The sequence below is a fragment of the Hemicordylus capensis genome, chromosome 1, assembly GCF_027244095.1.
Source record: "Hemicordylus capensis ecotype Gifberg chromosome 1, rHemCap1.1.pri, whole genome shotgun sequence".
Lineage (NCBI taxonomy): Eukaryota > Metazoa > Chordata > Lepidosauria > Squamata > Cordylidae > Hemicordylus > Hemicordylus capensis.
In genome coordinates, this window is record NC_069657.1 from 410,912,843 (window position 1) to 410,933,400 (window position 20,558).

Consider the following 20,558-nt stretch of genomic DNA (forward strand, 5'->3'; position numbering starts at 1 on the left):
CATCCAGGAGCAAAGCTGGGTCCAAGAGCACCCCAAGTGAATATATATATATATATACACTATATTAAAATTAACAAAATGTAACTGAAATAACTGAATAAACTAGAAGATCTCAGTATTGCCCCTGATGTTTTGGTACTGGTTAAAGAGAAGTGCTTAACATGATTGTGTTTTTAGCAGAGCAAATAACAGTCCCCTGCTAAATGAGCAAAGAAGCACTATTTGTAACAGTTTTTTTTCTCACCAGTAAGCATTCATATTCTTTGACACTGGAAACCATGGCTATCCTTACCTTATTAAGTTAGTTTAAAACTTCCAGTAAATAGTAGAATGAAATTTTTTAAATTTTGGATTCAGATTTTGGAAAAATTGAAACTGTTTTTCTTTTACTCTGGTAAAAGGTAAAACTAATAAAAAGTGCAATATAACTGAAAACATAGTCTTTAAAAAAATTAAAACTCTTGTGTGTGTGAGTGAGATGGAAAAGGTTAGTACTGTCTATAGTAAAACTTCAAATAGTTAACTGGCAAAATTTGTTAGGAAACCTGGCATATTTTTACAGAATTCTTGGTATAACTTTTGTACTCAGAAGCTAAAAGAAAAAATAAACATAGGGTGTATCCTGTTTTAATTTATACCTTCCTATACCCACTCGTTTTTCCTGTGACACCCTTCTCTTCCGGCCCCCGGGTGTGTTAGAACTCTACCGTACATTGGACTATATTCAGCAATGATGTGTCAGGAATGTAATTGGCACGTGGGCAGGCAGGTGTCTAAGAGGGTGTGAGGACAAAGTTGAAATCAAATTGTCAGTCTGAGAACTAGAAAAAGATGCATCCATCAAATGACACTGGAATGTTATCTTGTCCACAGATGGCTTCTTAAAGGTGCAAACTTTTGCTGTTGTTGCCTCTGCTCCCCCCCCCCCCGCCCCAAATCTAGTAACTTCTTTTCTTTCTGACACAGCTCTTGTACATTGTTCAGCAGTAAATTCAGTAATTTCTGTAATTCCTTTGGCATTGGAAACAACCTCATTTGTCAGTGATTGAACTATTTTTCTTACCTGGACGTATGGCATGTTCAGTTGCAATGTAGATCTTTGTTGATTTTAAGAATAATTTCTATTACTTTGTTGTGAACACTGCATTTTTGTTAGACATTTTGTGCTTCCTGGTTATTAATATAGCCAAGGCATAGCTAAGCATGCATAAATTACTGATCTCCAAGCACTTTTCTACAAAATGATGTTAACTTTGGTCAGTTTACACTATTATTAATTTTCACTTGTGTCTCTATCTTCATGGAATTGTCCATAAGGAAGCTGTGGAACTTTGGACGTTTTCAAGCAAAGGTTAGACAGACATCTGATGTAGTGGTGGCTGCTGCCTGTTGGGGCTGCGGGGGCACAGAGGGATTAAGAGTAGGCAGGTCCAACCCTGAGATAAGTTAAAAAGAAGTGTAAGGGCAATTGACAGCCTATGGTTTTCTCCAGTCTGTGAAGTTGTCTCAGCCAAAACCTCCATGATTCATACCAGCATTTGGCAGCCGGCTATTTAGTGGTAAACTTGCCCCTTGGTTGGCTGAGAGTAAAGGAATCCTGCCCTTAGAGTGGTTCATGGTGGGTGTCAGTATGAAAAGCAGCAATGTCCTCTCTCTCTCTCTCTCTCTGTCTCCATGCCTCTTCTTCCCCTCAGTAGCTCCATCCCTTTCTAGATCTCTGAATGTTACTAAGATTTGCTAGTGAAATTTTCAAACAGACAAAAGGAAAGAAAAAGAGAAAAGCTCCCAGCAAATGCTGGAGAAATCCAATGCCTTCTGAGGGCTTGGTTGGGCTCCTCCCTTTTTCTGAACTCTGTTTGCTTGTAGACTCCTTGTGACAACAAACAAAAAGCTTATTATTAGCTAGAAGGCTTTTTAACATTAAAATTGGGGAGGGAATTTTTATGCTAATGTTGTCCATCAGGGGCACAGAGCCTGGAACGCACCCTAGCCACACAAACTGTCGGTCCTGGGGAAGTAGAGACTTGAAAGATGACAGCATGCATATGCAGATATATGCAGGGTGCATATATTACTGAATTCAGAATGTCTGCAACCTATAGTTAAGTGAGTAACATGGCAGCTCCAGGTGGAGATCTTTAGGGGGCCTGTGCCTGCTTTGCCCCTACACAGGAGCCATCACTGATCTGATGGGGATGCTTTCAGTACATGTGTGTTTATTAAGGGTAGGTATTAAACTAGATACCATTGATACTTATCCAGGCTAAAATTATATGGACAGCATCCATACGAATTAGTCATGACTGTATAGCATTGAAATCAATGATTCAAACCAGGCATGACTAACTTAATCTGGATGTTGCCTTATAGTTCCAAGATGGTATTTTAATTAACTTGGATTCTGTGCCCCTTCCACAAATATTTGTTGCTTTTGGAACACATCTGAGCTGTAAGATGGTGATACTATATGCAGGGTTAGGACATCTTTGAGTGTCAGCAGTTTTGTAGATGTTACTGGGTGATGGAGGGTTCATATAGCAAGATGCAAACTGTTTATAAATTATTGCCTTAAATAGCAGTATGGATCTCGCTGACTATTTGAACTTCACATTTGGAATTGCCAACATCTACTTTGGCCCATGTGAGGTGTGGGGTGGGACCAAGCAACACTTTTGTAGGAAACTACTTCTTGTGCTACCCAAAGCTGCATCAGTGCAAAAATGAATAATTTTAGGTAGTTCTGTAAGTGTCTTGTTAATGCTACCAACTCTGGGCAGGATCCAGACTAAGTTACTTATGACTGAGCACCATTGGAATAAGTGAGACAACACTAGCTAAAGCCCCTTAAATTTTAAATTTTTCAGACAAGATGGAGGTACTGTCTGTGTAGGGGGTTGGGATCCGAGAGATGGTTTAGATCTGCCTGTTCTGGACGACGTTGCACTCCTCCTTAAAGATCAAGTCCATAGTCTGGGAGTGCTCCTGGATCCCAAACGCTCACTGGTTTCTCAGGTTGAGGCCGTGACCAGGAGTGCTTTTTATCAGCTTTGGCTGATACACCAGATACATCCATTTCTGGAGACAAATGATCTTAAAATGGTGGTACATATGCTGGTAACCTCTAGGCTTGACTACTGTAATGCACTCTATGTGGGGCTGCCTTTGTACGTAGTTTGGAAACTGCAATTGGTACAGAATGCAGCAGCCAGATTGGTCTCTGGGTTTACCCGTAGGGACCATATAACACCGATTCTAAAAGAACTGCACTGGCTGCCGATATTCCTCTAAGGCGTCCACGCACTCACAGGTTTTCTGATGTCTGCTCAGTTAATTTTAGATCCCGCTCAGGTTGAAATAGGAAGGCCCAACTCTGAATGCATGTATGCACACAGTGCCTTGATATTGTTGCCCAGAGCAAAACTCATTCCGCACAGAGATGGAAAAATTAGAGGGACCACTGGTGCTGGTTATTACCTATAAGGCCCTTAATGGCTTAGGTCCAGGGTACTTAAGAGAGCGCCTTCTCCGTTGTGAACCCTGTCACCTATTAAGATCATCTGGGGAGGTCTGGTTCTGGTTACTGCCAACTCGTTTGGTGGCAACTCAGGACCGGGCTTTTTCTGTGGTTGCCCCAGGGCTTTGGAACGCACACTCTGCTGAAATAAGAGCTTCTCCTTCTCTGTTTGTTTTTAGGAGGACCTTGAAGAAGTACCTGTTTCCCCAGGCGCTTAACTGAAATTTAAATTTTAAATTTTAATGTGTTTTTATCTATTGTGATTTTTATCTGTTTTTTTGAATTTTAAATGTTTTGTTTTATATTATGTGTTAATCTGTACACTGCCTAGAGATTTCTATACTAGGCAGTATAGAAATGCAATAAATAAAATAAATAATAAAATAAATTATATACCTATAATTTATTTATTTCAATAAATAAATAAACTTAAATAAGTGAGACAACACTAGCTTAAGTTCCTTAAATTTTAATGGGGCTGTCATAACTAACTTGGTCTGGATCAGTGTTCCCTCTAATGGGTATTCCCAGATGTTGTTTACTACAACTCCCAGAGTCCTCTGCTATAATAGCTTTTGCTTGGGGATTCTGGGAGTTGTAGTCAACAACATCTGGGAATCCCTGTTAGAGGGAACACTGGCCTGGATCCTACCAACTGTTTCTAATTTTAGATACAGGAGTATGTTCTTCTTAGGGTAGATCAAACTCAGTGAAGGCATGTAAGATAATCCAGATTTCTCTTTTGACTGTCTCTCTGTATGATGATGATTTTTGCAAGCCCTCCTCTCCGTTTCATACCCTGTATTTTATTTTATTTTATTTTATCAAATGTGTAGTCCACCACAAACCTCTGTCTCTAGGCGGTTTACAACAACATAAAACAAATGAAACAGGGAAACCTTAAAACAATGTAAAACCACAGTCAAGTTAAAAAGCTTGGGTGAAAAAACAAATATTTAGCGACTTTTAAAAGGTTTCAGATGTAACCAGCTATCCAATATAATTCTTCAATGTAGAGAAATAAATAACCCTTTCAGTGATAGAGAGTGGTGGTAAGGGTCCCATCCTAGTTGTATTATCACAAATGAGAGCATAATTGAGTTAGTGAAGACTCCTGTTTTCCTCTTCCTTCTATAAGTATTTGAAACAAAACATATCATGGATTTGTGAAATTCAAACAATAGCAAGAGCATCAGTCAAGTCATAGAACTAGAACACTTTCCTTATGAGGCAAGATTACAATACCTGATTGCCACAAAATTTAGGACCAACAAACGGAAGTACTTTTTCATACAATGCATAATAAACTTGTGGAATTCTCTGCCACAAGATGTGGCGACAGCCAACAACCTGGATGGCTTTAAGAGGGGTTTGGATAACTTCATGGAGGAGAGGTCTATCAACGGCTACTGGTTGATAGCCAGCTCAAGCCTCAGAGGCAGGATGCCTCTGAATACCAGTTGCAGGGAAGTAACAGCAGGAGAGAGGGCATGCCCTCAACTTCTGCCTGTAGGCTTCCAGCGGCATCTGGTGGGCCACTGTGTGAAACAGGAAGCTGGACTTGATGGGCCTTGGGCCTGATCCAGGGCTGTTCTTATGTAACTGTGGTGTGTGCAGTTAGATTTTGGTAGCAGTTCCTCACCTCCAACTTAAGCAGTTCCCAAGAAACAACTGCTGTTTTGAACAGACAGATCTATCAGGCACAAGGCCTATCTAGTCCAACATCCTTTTGGAGCTGGACCATCAGATGCCTCTGGGAAGCCCACAGGCAAGAGATGAGAGCATGCCTCTGAGGCTGGAGCTGGCTATCAACCAGTAGCCGTTGATAGACCTCTCCTGCTGTTGTTCCCCACAACTGGTATTTAAAGGCATCTTGCCTCTTAGGCTGGAGGTGGTATAGCCCTCAGACTAGCAGCCATTGATAGACGCTCTCTGTGAACTTATCTGAGCCCTTCTTAAAGCCATCCGGGCTAGTGGTTGTCACCACATCTTGTGGCAGATAATTCCATAGGTTAATTGTGCATTGTGTGAAAAAGTACGGTCCTAAATTTCTTGGCAATCAGTTTCATAAGATGACCTTGGTTCTAGTGTTATGTGAGAGGGAGAGAAAATTATCTCTCTCAACTCTCTCCACACCATGCATAATAGATGTCTATCATGTTGCCCCTTAGTCATCTCTTACCTCATAAGGTGGTCTTGTAGACCCCTTATTCTGTGTTAAATGAACATGGGTTTTTAAATCGGTGCTTTTGTCCAGCGTTTTGTGTGTGTAGTCCAGAATTGGGACTATTAGTTTGTTACTAGTCAAAATGTTTGTCCAAATCACTTGTCATATTCCATACAGAGTATTAAAAGAATATTCTGATCTGATCTCTTCCAGATGTTTCTCACAGTTTACCTCAGTAACAATGAACAGCACTTTACTGAGGTGCCGATCACCCCAGAAACCACTTGCAGAGATGTAGTGGATTTGTGCAAAGAGCCTGGCGAGACGGAATGCCACCTGGCTGAAGTGTGGTGTGGCTCAGGTATGTGAAAAATGGCATTTGTGCCTTGGCAGGCATTTGGGTGCATTTCTGTAGTTAAAAAACAGATTTAAATAAGAGTGAATTAGAGTCATATGTTCATAAAATGTTCAGGTTGTACATCTGTGCTTTAACATTACTTGCCTTATTTATGTAAAACAAAGGCTGACTATAGAGATCCTGGATGATCTAATGGATAGCATGTTTGACTTGTATTTTGAGAACCTTGGTTGAAATCTTTGTTCATCTAGTGACTCAGGTGTACTTCACACGAGACCTTAAAAGTGCTCCCCCCACCCTCATATTTGTAATGCAAATTTAAAACCTTTCTGGGCTGGAATGCACACTTAGTTTAAAAATGTGACTCATAATTTCTGTCTCACATAAACAAAAAAACTGTGCTGTTAATGTCCTAATAGAACATACTGGCTCAGTGACTGAGCATGTCACTTCCTTGAGTTCTATAATTTTCTCTATGTTAGTGTATTGTAAATATAAATGATTTTAGGGAATACAGGAGAACCCCATTATCTGTGGGGGTTCCGTTCAGCGGGCATGGGGTGTGTGTGTACAGTGAAACTGCTGATAATGGAGCATTACAGTTTATGTAATTTGAGTGGTTAGGTTCCCGGACTTTTAAAAAAATTGCCAAAAAACACCCCAAAGTGGGAAACCGGGCCAAATAAAGTGCCCTACCATGCTCCACTGGCCCTCAGGGGTCCAAGGATGCCCCTCACAAGTTGAAAATTTGCTGAAATTTGGCAGAAAATCATAGGGGTTTTGCCACTTTTTCAAAAACTGAGCCATAAAATGGTCCCCACACTCAAAATGGTGGTTGGAAGTGACCTCTGAGGCGACCCCTAACATGCTGACACGTGCGTTTAACCCCCATTTTGCCAGGTTTTCCCCATGTATACCAAGATTGGGTGTCTATTGCCCAACCGTGGATACGCGAAACCTCAGATGGTGAGTCCACAAATATCGAGGTTTCCCTGTAGAAATAAATTTCCAGTGGTATGCAGTGCTTCTTACCTGGTAGATTCATGTGGAAGCAGGTAGTCTTTCAGATACCCAGGGCCCAAGCCATTTAGGGCTTTAAATGTAATGACCAGCACACTGAATTCCACCCTGGGAACAAGCTGGATGTCACTGCAAACAGTACAAGATTTAATAAATACCAGTGGGCCAGGGCACAGAGCATCTGCGCCTCTAGTTGGGCCCAGCCAGGGCTCCCCCATGCTGCCGCCGCCTCACTCTGTGGGGCCAGGGCCAGGCCGTCCTGCTGCCGCCTCACCGTCCTGGGGGCGGCGGGGCTTCCCCAGCCGGCTCCTGGGGCGTGCCGCTGATAGGGCTGAGAGAGACCCATGCCTGTAATCTTGGGGAAGCCACTGCCAGACTGTTTAGACAATACTGAGCTAGATGGACCAGTGGTTTGACTCTGTAGAAGGCCGTTTCCTATGTTCATAGTCTGTCAGATTTATTCATGATGGATACATCAGTGTATTGAAATTTGTATAGGATAGGGCTCTTATTTATTCACAAACTAAACACAGCTGATATTCTATTAGTTTAAGGTGCTGTTCATCTTCAACCCTTGTCCCTAAAATCTTACACTAATTCATCTATCTTAATGATAAACATAGCTGTGATTACTCTCAGGGCCATTAATTGTAATAACGTCTTGCATAGGGGAAATGGGCATATACCACCTTGTATTCTCTGTGTCGGTTGCAAACCAGTTCTAATATCTAACGGACTTATATTTTAGCTTGGTTCACTTGTACTACTGAGCAGCTTTAGACACGGCTTCTATTTCATGTTGAATGGTGATGGCTGTTTGTGATGGCATGGGTTTGCTCTAGTGTTCGGGGTGCTGTCCTGGGTCAGATTGCCACATTGGCACAGCAGAACTGCTGCATTGGTGCAACAGTTATTCTGCAATATCCAAAACATTGATCTCCTGGTACAGTGATACATAGGAGATGGCTTTGGAGAGGTTGAGGTTTTAAATAATCATTAAAAGCAACAGGACTCTTGGTTCTTTGCTAAGCCCACCCTTGCACATGGAGTGAAGTCTGTAATAATGCTAGTTTCCTTATACCTGACCTTCTTTAATTCATTTATGCATTGAGAATTCTAGCATAAAAGGCATTCTCTTAATCTTAATTAGTTTATATTGGAGTATTGGCCAAAACCCAGCACAAATCAGCCTGCTAAGCCATTTCTAGACTCTCCTTTTCCAAATGATAGAAGTACTTTCTTCCTATTGTGATTTAGTAGATGAGCTGTTCTAGCTGTCTAGACAAATAACCACTAAGACTGCTTTTTCTGTAACAGTGACCTACTTGCTTATACTGTAAAACTAATCTCCTTTGACAGTAACTCCAGAAATTTCCTTCGAAGATTGCTTCAGAATGGCTGCAGATTTGTTTGGTGACAGAAAGCCTTTTTTTGGTCTTTTATTTTTACTATTTACTTGAGCCAAAAACTATTCTGATGTCATTAAAATGTATACCTATCTATAGAAGGGGTCATTCATATTGATCACCAAAATCTAAACACTGGAACACAAGATGTGCATGTGGGGGTAGGGTGGGGTCCTCAAATGATAATAAGAATTCGAACAGTCTTTACAGCTGAGTTTTTTTAAAAAACCGTCTCCCTCAACCAGCAGTTGACTAGAATTATCAGTGACAGCTGTTGCCATGATCACCTGTACGGCTTGTACCTTTTATACTTGGGTGTTATAGATCATAATCAGTTGCTTCCTGTCTCTGTACAGCATCTAGTAAGATAGGAAGCCTGGTTTTACAAGCTCTTAACTGAATGGCCTGGCTCAAGCCAACAACATATGACTTTTTGGCTTCATCGTGGGCTACAGCTCAGGTGCCCTCTCTTCCACTTGTATGCCTGGCTGAGAACTTTGTAGCTTGTTAGATCAGTCTCCTGTGACATCCAAACTGGAAAGCTATTTTTGTATGGCTGTCTACAAACCAGGACGTGGTACAGTTAATAACAGCTCAGTGTACGCAGAACACTGTATCATATCTGGGTTTAAAGAATCTCTTCTGAGGGAGTGGGGTGGAAATTGATAGTGTCTCCTTTGCGCTTTTTGATCCTCCTGATCTTCCTAAAGGATACAGACCTACAATTCAAAAGTACTTTTTACTTGGAGAATGCCACTGCTGTGGCGGAAGAAGCAGCTATACAGGGGTTGCTCCAAAAGCCACTGAGAAGGATCAAAACGTGTTTGGCTGGCATAAAAGAACTACTTTGATTACATACTCATCAGAAGAATTCCAGTAATAAGAGCACAGACTTTTGGCAAGCTCCGAAACGCACAATTGCAGTGCACTTGTTTACTTACATGTTGCAGGAATGGCAGTATAATTATTTTATGGAATTTTATTTGATTAGTGTTTTTATCATTGTGATTTCACACATTTGCAATTTACATAGTGAAAATAAAATTGTGGTTTCTATGTTCATAACAGATTAGGATCTACAGTATATTATATGTGGTGGGTGGGTTGTTTTTCTCATTTCAACAGAAAAAGTTAAAACATTACAACAATTTAACATTTTTAAACCAAGTTAAAACTATTAAAACAGTATTTAATTAAAAGCATGGGTGAACAGATGCATCTTCAAAGACTTTTAAAAAGTTGACATTTATTTATTTATCAAATTTGTACACTGCCCCAAACTTTTGTCTCTGGGCGGTTAACAATAGCATAAACTAAACATAACAGGTTAAAACATATACAAAAACTTAAAACAATTTAATGATTTGAAAATCAACCACTGATTAAAACCTAAACATTTAAAAAGCTGAAAAAGCTTGGGTGAAGAGGTGGGGTTTTTAAGTGCTTTTTAAAAATTGCCAGAGATGGGGAGGATCATATTTCAGTAGGGAGCACATTCCACAGTCTTGGGGCAGCAACCGAGAAGGCCTGTCCCTGTGTGGCCACCATCTGAGCTGGTGGCTACTGGAGACGGACCAGCGGGGTCTGTCAGTTATATATGCCTAACAGACGTTGAAAACCCTGCTTTCATCCCATCCTTAGCAGTACAAAACAGCTGAAGAGTGAGAAGCAGGACCTGTAGAATAAACCTACAGTGAATACTGCTCTCTTTATGTATGGTCATAGCAAGTGTTTTGGATAGGGATATTTGCCACTGTAGCAGTTTGAGTTTGGCTCCACCAAGTGTGAATAAGCTGCAGTTTGGTGATGTTTTTGAACTAAAGATGTAATGTTCTACTTTAGCCTCCAGCAATGAGAAATGAAGCATTATATCATTAAAACTACTTGTAGTATATTAGAAGTACTTATTAATTTTTATTTATAACCTGGAAATAACGTGTCTAGCGAGCAAGAAGTTGCTGGTTCGAATCCTGAAACACCTATATCAGGCAGCAGCAATTAAGGAAGATGCTGAAAGGCATCATCTCATACTGCGTGGGAGATGGCAATGGTAAACCCCTGCTGTATTCTACCAAAGAAAACCACATGCCTCTGAGGTTGCCAGGAGTCGAAACCGACTCAATGGCACAACTTTACTTTACTTTACTTAGACTAAAACTGGGTTTCAAGATGGCACGGTTGAAGAGATATTTAAAGTGCTCTGAAAGTGCACACACTCAGTTCCTGTAAGCTAAAGGTCAAACTGGAAAAGATAAGTGAACTGTTCTCCATGGGCTGCCCCTTTCTTTCACCAAGTCTTTTGGAGGTTTTCATCTTTCCGCCCCTTTTAATGGCTGCTTCCATATGATATCAAGGAAACATTTGTAGTGTGTTCACTGTATGTCTTCAGAATAAATACTTGTAACATTTGAACACCAGATGTACCATGTTTCCCCGAAAATAAGACAGTGTCTTATATTAATTTTAGCCCCAAAAAATGCACTAGGGCATATTAGCAGTACATCAGAAATTACTGCTAGGTCTTACTTTCGGGGTAGGTCTTACTTTCGGGGAAACAGGGTATGTGGACATATTGCAAGCAAGCCCAATGCATCATGTCAAATAGCTCTTGATGACTGTGTCAGTGAAACATGTTATTACCCTAATATTGAAATGATGTGGGAGAAAGTATATTGAGCTTGCACTATATTTTTCAGAGCGCCCTGTAACAGATAATGAACACATGTTGGATCTTCTGCAGCGCCATGGAGTCCAGAGAAGTGAGGTTCGTTTCTTTCTTCGGCATGAACGATCCCCTAATCGGGACACTGGTAAGTGCTGAACGGACCCTGTTAAGTGCATTGTGCACAGAATCAATCTTAAGGACAGGACACACTGGGTTTTGTCTTAACTCTCCTGATCAGAAATGTGTTGGGCACCCAGCTTTGTGGGTTGAAGTCTTGCCTTCTTGCCCAGATGCAGCAGAATGTAAGGCATAGTGTAGTGTAATCTTATTTCTTAATGCTCTGAAATTTCTTAACAGAATAATACCCTCCTGCAGAGAAGCGCATACATTCCATAGCCTTGAGTGTGTAAATTATGTCCCAATGAGTGAAATTTCATCCTATTGATTTAAACGAATTAGTGATTTCAGAATACAGAACTCCTTTTGCTTGATTCTGCCTGTATTTGTGAATGTATGCGATTCCTTCTTTGTACTGTTTCTAAGACAGATTGCCCAGCTTACACATAATTCCTTTTGAGTAACTGAAAAGTCCTTTCTCCTACTGTTTTGTTTGACTAGGTTATATGTTTCAATTCTTGTCACAAATGCAAAATGGCTATAAACAGGGACAGCTTAGTCTCATTTCAAGACAGTCCTTTGATTGTGGCATGAAGGCTGAGCTTATGCAAAACATTAGCTTGACCTACTGCTGTATTTCAGCACTTGTCTACTTTAATTTTCATGAAAAAGTCATGTTTTGTTTCCCTTTTATTGTCCCCTGTATATCAGACAAGGTTAATGCATTTATTGCACAGGCAGCATTTTAGCAGAACATGACTGGGTTGCAGCTGCACTTGCATTGACTTACAAATGTTGTCAGATGACTTTGTACCCAGTCTGAAATGGCAGACCTACTTGATTCTCCTCTTTACAACCTTGAAGAGGAAACATTTTATATTGAAAGCAATCAATAAAATATGTTTAAGCTTGACCTTTTATTTGGTTCACTTTATATTTAATGAAGGAGGTGGCCTAAGATTGCAAGATCCAGGTTTGAAGAGAAATGGTGTAAAAATGCCTGGGGATCGAAGACTAGAGAATGGAGTAAGTATTTAGTTTAATGTCTCTTAGTATGATCTTTGAAGAGAACTCTTACCATGCTTTGAAAAATTCCTAAACTACTACTGTGGTCACTTGTTGGTATAAAGAAGCCTCATGTTAACTAGAAGATCAGCTCTGGAAAACTACTCCTACAGGGATTTTTCATTTTCTGGTGAGATTTTTCTCTAACAAAAAGCCAACAACATGTGATCTCGCCCTAAGTGGAGTCCAGACTGAGCAACCCCAAACTTGTTACAAAAGAGAAAACAAAACTCTTCAATTAGAAATGTGCACTGCTGTTGTACTTGGGACAGTGAGAGCTGCCCTAGTGAAGCAAAATGATATGTATGTAGTGCCAGTAGCTTCATGCTACTGGCACTACATACAAGATGACATAAGGGAACTTAGACAAGATGACATAAGGGAACTTGTTACTTGAATAGTCAATGTCCTGTTGTGTGAATGCATGTGAAGTATGAAGTATTTTTGATGTGAATGATCTTGGAAATCTTAATGATCTTAGAAATGGAGAATATGGTCTTTTTAAGAAAAGCGTTTCAAACTTGGAATGTTTTTAATGGGGAAGAGGGATAGACTTGTATCGAGTAAAATGTTCCTCTTGGGAACCCTGCTGGATAGGTTTCACTGTTATGCTCATTGTATTTTAAAAAATTGTTAGATGTGGACACTTTCGTCCTTCAAGTCAAACATGAGGGGTGTGCGTGTGTGGTGCCACCACCTAAACCCATAGTGGGTGGCCTGCTCATCTTGCTGGAGTGGTGCACCTGCTTCTTGCTTTGTGACTTTGGTATGTTCATGTGTAGTGGTTTGTGGGTAGAGATTGAAGAATTGCACCTGTGGGCATAGTGACCTCATCTGTATCGTCTGATTTGGGAATTACCCATAATTCACTGAAATGTGCTAGTAACTGAACTGTCTTGCTTTTAACCTCTTCCTAAAATGGCCGAGTAGTCAGCCCTGTACTTCTAAAGTCAGGCAGCCAATTTATTGCTTGGGTATCTGCACCAGTGGACTGCAACAAAATACAATGCTTATACGCTGCTCTGATCTTTTTATTTTAAACCCTGAAGGTCAGTGCTCCTCGAATGGATATGACTCTGGCAGAACTGCAGGAAATGGCATCACGACAACAGCAGCAAATAGAAGCACAACAACAAATGCTGGCTAACAAGGTTTGCTGGAATACTGTTTGTGTGAACAGCCAGTGAGTGAAACAAGCAGGATAACTGAGACTCCCCCTGCCCTGCCACCAAAAGTTGCTCTTTTGAAAAGCATTTACTGTTACATGCTTGGATTCCTCACAGCAGCCTGGTTTGGTAGGCCAGTTTGTTTACTGTGAACTGAGAACTAGCCCCTGACTTGCCTATGGCCACCTGTTGAGTCCATGGCAGTGCCTTTTGTAGCTATTGTCACTTTCTGAGCATGATTAAAGCATCTACAGTGCTCAGTACTATAATGCACAACAATAACTCTGGTTTTATCTGTCCCTGAAACCAGTTTATCTAATAGTATACTTTTGGAATAAGCAAGATGCTTATTATGCTCACTTGCAGGAACAGCGGTTAAAATTCCTTAAACAGCAGGATCAACGGCAGCAACAGCAAGCTGCAGAACAGGAAAAACTAAAAAGATTAAAAGAAATTGCTGAGAACCAAGAAGCCAAGTTGAAGAAAGTGAGAGCACTTAAAGGCCATGTGGAGCAGAAAAGGCTCAGTAATGGGAAACTAGGTGAGTTGCTGAAAAAGGTTTGGGTGACTGGCTTGCAATCTTTTGGTTAAATACTTAGTACTAAATGCTCCTATTTACAATAATTAAAAATATATATACTGTGTACTAGAAAAACTGCAGATTTAAATTCTTGCAGGTTTTAAATGTACAAATTTATTCTAAGCTTCATTTTTGTGCATACTTTGGTAGTAGTGTTGTTTCGGAGTATGTATGAATAGGGTGGGGCTGGAGTAGTTTTTGTCCAGCATATCCTTAACTAGTTAAAACCAGTTTTCCTCAATACTTCTTGGGAAACTAATTTATGTTCTTCTGTATCTGTTTGATTTTTTTTAACCTTTGCATGCTAATGAAGCACAAACTAATTTACACTTCAAAAATATTTATTTTATACTATGATGATACCCTGTTTCTTCAGTCACTAGCCTTTTTTGGTAGTGTGATCATTGGTCTTTTGGGTCTGGAGTTCAGCATTTAGTATAGTGGTCGGGCGGAGGGTGGAGTTGCTGATCACCGCATATTAATAGATGGGTTAACTTCCTGATTCAGTTCAAGAGTTGTCCTACTCTTAGTAGTACTTTCCTGTACCCCTTGCGTGACCCCTTAACTAAATATACTTTCTCACTCATTCGTGAACTATTTACATAAAATATATCTCAATTTTTTTTAAAGATTGCAAATCACCTTTTAGATTATTTTAATGAAAGGTGCTATGTAAATCTAACAAACAAGTAAGTAAATAAATACATACATGGCCTTGTTCCTGGGATTTAAAATTCTGTCAGAGTTGAAATGACATCATGAATGGAAATAGGAATTATCTGCTAGCCACACAAGGGAAGCAACAAGAATCCTGGAAAAAAGCATACTATTATCTTCTAGATGCACTGTTAGACTAGTGCAAATATAAAGTACATAGCACACTGTTGGAGCTCTTAATGTTAAGTATTAGTAGTACTATTGGTTTAATTTATAAACCTTGCCTCTTGATTTGCTTATCAATTTGATGATATTTGTTTAAACATTTGAACCATTTACTATAAGCAGTACACTGAATGCTAGGAGATAACTTCCTGGTGTAGCTCTCAAGTGAGTATTGGGTTTTGCTTCCTCCAGTTAAGAAATCCTGAGTTAAGTTGCAGGTTACAGTGCATTTACTCATGCTTTAGTTGCAGGATGTCACTATGCTTTAATGCTAATCAGTAACTTCCTTCTAGCTATTTCTCAGTTAACTAAATATGTAGAGTTATTGGATTAAGTTTTGTTGACCATGTTGATGCTGCCAAATAGGAGAGATAGTATTGGTGAAATATATTGTGTGTTTTTAATTGAACCAGTTAGTCATTTAAAACTGTTGTAAGGTTTCAGAGTCACAGATGCTTTCCCATTGCTCTTAGGAGTTTAGAAGTAAAGTAAATTTTTGTTGTTGCCCAAGTTGATGGGCTACATGTCCAACCTATACAATAAAGAATAAAGAAGACGAGAGCAGGTAGGCCTGACACCCTGGGAGATGGGAGTTTGGGTTTATTTTAGCTTTTCAGGAACAGTGTCATAAATAAAAAATAAAAGTTCTCATTATCTCCTGATCTGTTCAGATTTTATGTAACCTGTTTTCTATTTTTAACTTGCAAAAGCATTTGCATCCATCTGAGAGAATTTAATAATTTGGTGCTTTCAGTACATGTATTGAAAGAAAGAACTCCCTAACCTAAATTCTTCATTCTCCCCATAAACCCTTTAAACACAACACAAATCATAGCTGTGAAATGCATTGAGTTGTGGATGTAATTCAGTTTGTTTCCCTTTTTTTGAATCAGAGAATTGCTTCAGTTCATACTCTGTGGGATGACAAAATGGTTACATCTCATCTTTCAGATTTGTTCAGGTCTTAGATAATGCACATCTGATTGTCTTCTCCTTCCTGTTTCCTTATTTTAGCCACCAAAACTGGATATCTTCTTTGGCAGATCAGTGTATGTGTATTTAGAAAAGCTTTTCTAAAAGAGCCCCTTTAAAAATCAGAAACCGACAACTTGATAGTCACTTTCATCCAAATGGTTAGTTACAGACTGATGTAACCTTTTTCCAGCTCTGTACTAAGAACTGCAGGGTGTTTGTTCCCTTAACAGCTGCCTTGGAAGCAGCCCACATTTGGTCATTTCTCGGCTACAGCTATTGTATTCTGTCTTCCTCTCCAGTGGAGGAGATTGAGCAGATGAACAGTTTGTTCCAGCAAAAACAGCGAGAACTGGTAGTGGCTGTGTCAAAGGTAGAAGAACTTACGAGACAACTCGAGATGCTGAAGAATGGCCGGATCGACGGTTACCATGACAACCAGTCTGCTGTAGCTGAGCTTGACCGACTGTATAAGGAGCTTCAGGTAACTGTAAATCTGTTCTGCAAACCTGTAATTATGACTAAAAGAAACAGGTCATATGCTGGCTTGCCAGGGAACTTTCTTCAGCCTCTTTCTACAAGAGAACTGTACAGTATGTGTAACGGTTAACATAGTTGCATTTTTACTATCTGGCATGCTATGTAAAGAAGCAAAGCCTAACCAGAATTTGTGTGCACTCTAATTTTTAAAAAAATTGTCAAGTGCATCACTGCCATCTCACTTAAAAGTGATTTGTTTTGCATTCCTGATTTTTCCTCTCCTGAATGTATTTAGTTAAGGAACAAACTGAACCAGGAGCAGAATGCCAAGCTGCAGCAACAGAGGGACTGTCTAAACAAACGCAACTCAGAGGTGGCAGTTATGGATAAGCGTGTTAATGAGCTGAGAGAACGGCTGTGGAAGAAGAAGGCTGCGCTGCAGCAGAAGGAGAATGTACCGGTGAGTGCCAAAAGGAAACAAAAAATCTTTCTCTGTTGCTGAAGCATATTTTACAAACTTGTTGGGGTCAATCACTGAGACACTATGCATATCCTGCCATATCCCTAGGTGATGGTATTTCTCTTGAAGCATGAGAGTGTCTTTTAAATAATACATCAGCATTAACCTACTTAATCTTTTATTTAGGGGAGAGTGCTTTTTTCCCCTTTGGTGTTTCTTTGTGTTTGAGAATTGCAGTTGGATTGTAAATATATCTTTGCTGTAGGAGGAGCCGCCTGTGTGTCTTCCCCAAATACTGGGATAATGGTGGTGGTAATGGGTGCTGCAGTACTTAATCCTTCCTTTATGCATCTTGTTTAGGTGTCTTCTGATGGGAACCAACCACAACCAGTGGTATCTACGCCAAGTCGAGTGGCAGCTGTTGGTCCGTACATCCAGTCATCCACTATGCCCCGCATTGCTTCAAGGAATGAACTTTTAGTCAAACCAGCCTTTCCAGATGCAACTGCAGCCTTACAAGCTCCTGATGGTCCATTGAAAACTCAGACTCTACCAAACATGAGAGCTGGGGCTCTTTCACAAACAAAAGCTGCTGGTGGTAACTATTAAATTTTTCCATCCAAGTTTTACTGCTGCAAAATGTGTTGGATTTTTGTTTACCTCAGTTGGATACATTGGATGTTTGTCTGAGGTAGTTTGTTAGATTTCATTGGTTTGTGATGTATCTTTCTGCTTCCTGTTATTGGTTTGACTGGCTAGAAGCACTGTCTAACTTTTAATGGAATATTTTTCAGGCTACATATCAGATTAAAGAGTAAGCTAGGTAAGAGAGTCAATGCAACATACTGATTTTCTAAGATGTATGTCCAAAGTCATTGCACAGAAATAACAAATTGATGTATTAGTTCTTTCTGCTGTATAGGGAATCCTAATTTGTCATCAGTGAGCAAGAATGTGTGCTGACTTCAGCCTTAGTTTTATCAAGAGCATTTTGAATAGAAGGAAGTTTTTCAGTGGTAGGAAACATAGCGTGAAAACCTCCATTTTGTGTGTAGTACTTATGATAGGTGTGCCTTAATACATCAAACTGTTAAGACTTATCTTGTCTGTTAAATCTTGTTCTCAGACTGTATTGTTGAGTTCTTTATATTTCTCTTAAAATAGTTTATTTGTAGTATAGAAATGAAATGCATTAATGCAAATTGTACATCCTCTCTTGACCTCTTGCCCAGTAGCCCAGTCTCCTTCAACCAGTGTAAAGTGTTTCCTGAAAGCTCTGTGATTAACCCTGTGAAATTTGTGAATGTTGGGCTTGGTGATTTGATTTACTTTCCTGCTCACTCATTAATTTATATGGGTCACCTTAAGAGACTCAACAGCTTATAACTCTTATCTGAATAACGAATGATGACTTCCTGTTAAGAGGACGCTGGACATCTAAGGATGTAATGTACTTTCATAAAAAGGCCATAGCTACCACTCCAGAAACTTAAAGGATTGGAGGTGTAAAGTTTGTTCAAGTGTGCCATGGTTGCCAATCATCAGCAGAGCTCTAGCTGCTGACAAAATTTAGTACAGTCAAAATTCAGATCCTGAAACAAGCTGCCTCTTGTGGTTACCATTTTGTAAACAGGTTTCTGTTGTCTCTTGCATGTGACTCTTGTATTTGGGTACCTGCAACTTTGCTTCCCTAGAAATTGTACAACCCCACAGACCAGGAGTGTACCCATTATTAGAAAGGAAGCTTCATGTGATTCACTCTGCATTTTCACAGACACTGGAAATGAATATTTCAAAAGATCAAGGTGTGGTCTTTCTTCCCTGATTGTAAACTGTGATGTCTGAATTAGTCCAATGATCCACATTCCTTTCAGTCTTAGAAAACAATTAAGCTGATGAATGCTATACTGTTCAATTGATTTGTAATAACCAACCCAACTTACTAATTATATATGCATCAAATAGGATTCTTCTGTTTTGATTGGCTACTGGAATTAAGTCTAAAATTCATGTATTTTGTTTAAGTAGCCAAAAAAAGTCTTGTTAAGAGGACAAATACAAAAATGTTTGATTCCATTGTGTCTCTGTTTTGTTTTTTTCTCTATTCGAGGCACTGCACTTGCTGGTTCAAAACCTCCATTGGCTTTCAGTGATTGGAGTAAGTCAAGTGCTGACAACCTGATCAATCAAGGGCTAACTTCCTCAATGACAAAAGCCAGTTGTAACAATGAAGGACAAGGTAAACTCCATAACAGGTTCATTCACTGCTAAGGTAAAATAAACCATATTGTGTATGTTTACATTTAAGTATTTTTCCAAAATACTTAACCATTCACAATAAGTGAATGCGTAAGTACATACTCATAACCCTTATACTCTGGGATGTGTCCTCTTAAAGCAGTCTAACCAGGTGTGTTGGGTGTGGTTTTCTCTTCTCCAGAGAGTGAAGAAATTTTCCAGGTTAGTGAGAGGGACCCCACTTCCTTGGGATCTTGCTAATGTGCTCAGTTGGCTTTGATGCTTGCCTTCAGTCCAGTGACACACATGCTGGAACATCATTTCCTAAATTGCTGGTGGTTTACTGCTCACACTGTTCTTCCTTTTCTAGCTTGGTAGCATTCTTGAACCTCTATAAAGTTGTAACTGTGCAGCCTGCACACGTAGGGTTGGCTCCAACTTGGCTGCTTTATTCCTGGTAGTGGGCATGACTAATCTTAATATGTGGCCTTCTCATCTGTCCAGCTGTTATGAGAAGACTGTATTACCTTGCATGACATTCATGTAGCTAGAAAACTCAGTGATCCTTTAAATCAGAGGATTATTTGTAAATAAAAATATTCTCATTGCATTTTGTAAATAAGCACCTTGAATTTGGTTTCTGCTCAATAATATAATTTTGAAATAGCAACTTGAACCCATTCCTATTTGTCAGCCCTTGATTGTGACTGCATTTTTGTTTTGTTTTACCTATTCACTATATCAGATAAGCACATTCTGGTTGGGTTGTCTCAGAAACATAGTTTAGGAGCTCAGGTTTTGAATAGAGAATTTTCTATTTTTAAACTTTTCACAAGCATTTCAAATAGCTGTTCTAAATCCAGCTTTTTGTTGCTTTTAGCTGCTGATGGAGACACTCCTTTCAGAGAAAGAGAGAAGAAAGTACGGCCCTTTTCGATGTTTGATTCTGTTGAATCAAATGGAGGTATTGGAGTACCCACGACAGGTACACTGAGAAAAAACCAAAGTAGTGAAGACCTTCTGCGTGATAGCCAGGTATTTAGAAAATGTGCTGTGCCATCTCTTTCTCCTGCCTGATATATACATCTCTAGGCCATGTACACATTAAAAAGCACATTTTGATTTATTACACATTTTGATATATTATCCTTTTGAGTTACAATCTTGAATTATGAAGCCTTTTGAGTTATGATCTGGCCTTGCTTTGTATGCATTGCAATGAAAGTGCCAAAACAAGACATGCAGTGCCATGAGCACCATAATTATAATTTTGTGCTAAGTCTCTAATTCTCACTGATGTGAGCTATTGGACATAATGTAAGACCTGGAACTTAATTTTATTAGGAGCCAAAGACTTGGTGGGTGGCTTTGGCAAGTGACTGTCTCCTCCTCAGTTCCCCATCTGTAAAACTAGGAATGATGGCAAATCACATGTCTAGCATGGTGAATAAGAAGGAGAAGTTGCCAA

The 20,558-nt window shown here is 39.7% G+C and overlaps 1 protein-coding gene across 5 annotated transcripts in view; it reads left to right on the top strand.

Moving 5' to 3' along the window:
• Positions 1 to 20,558, top strand: part of TP53BP2 (tumor protein p53 binding protein 2) — a 79,354-nt gene that overhangs the window by 36,934 nt on the left and 21,862 nt on the right. For all 5 annotated transcript variants that reach the window (XM_053308076.1, XM_053308066.1, XM_053308095.1 and 2 more), the window contains 10 exons: positions 5,895 to 6,042; positions 11,162 to 11,275; positions 12,194 to 12,273; positions 13,362 to 13,463; positions 13,845 to 14,019; positions 16,215 to 16,396; positions 16,688 to 16,852; positions 17,213 to 17,450; positions 18,963 to 19,091; positions 19,971 to 20,125. In XM_053308076.1, the coding sequence (XP_053164051.1) occupies positions 5,895 to 6,042; positions 11,162 to 11,275; positions 12,194 to 12,273; positions 13,362 to 13,463; positions 13,845 to 14,019; positions 16,215 to 16,396; positions 16,688 to 16,852; positions 17,213 to 17,450; positions 18,963 to 19,091; positions 19,971 to 20,125 (1,488 nt within the window). Of the gene's footprint in view, positions 1 to 5,894; positions 6,043 to 11,161; positions 11,276 to 12,193; positions 12,274 to 13,361; positions 13,464 to 13,844; positions 14,020 to 16,214; positions 16,397 to 16,687; positions 16,853 to 17,212; positions 17,451 to 18,962; positions 19,092 to 19,970; positions 20,126 to 20,558 lie in introns of those variants that run through there.